Here is a 251-nt window from a genome sequence, read left to right on the forward strand (position 1 = left end):
ACGAATCGCACTAAGGGCTCAAAAGGGGATCAGAACCGCTAACCATGAACTTCGAGCGTAAAGTTGATAGAGAGGGAACCCGCCTCGTTCGTAGCCAAGCACGAGTAGTTCGCGGCGTCGTCCTCCGTCACCTGAAGGAGTTTCAGATCTCGTCCTCCTGCGCTCAAGTGAAGGTTGGGGTCGTCCTCATCCAGCGGCATGTTATTCTGGAAATTTGCATAGTTATTCATTAATGGAAGACAGAAAATAAG

At 49.8% G+C, this 251-nt stretch overlaps 1 protein-coding gene across 1 annotated transcript in view; it reads right to left on the reverse strand.

The window, feature by feature from the left end:
• LOC119594538 (hemicentin-1-like) overlaps window positions 1-251 on the reverse strand; it is a gene marked incomplete in the record, with an annotated part of 42784 nt that overhangs the window by 39356 nt on the left and 3177 nt on the right. The window contains 1 exon segment of the mRNA XM_037943570.1: window positions 44-206. Within this exon segment, the coding sequence (XP_037799498.1) occupies window positions 44-206 (163 nt within the window).

The sequence above is a fragment of the Penaeus monodon genome, chromosome 34, assembly GCF_015228065.2.
Source record: "Penaeus monodon isolate SGIC_2016 chromosome 34, NSTDA_Pmon_1, whole genome shotgun sequence".
Lineage (NCBI taxonomy): Eukaryota > Metazoa > Arthropoda > Malacostraca > Decapoda > Penaeidae > Penaeus > Penaeus monodon.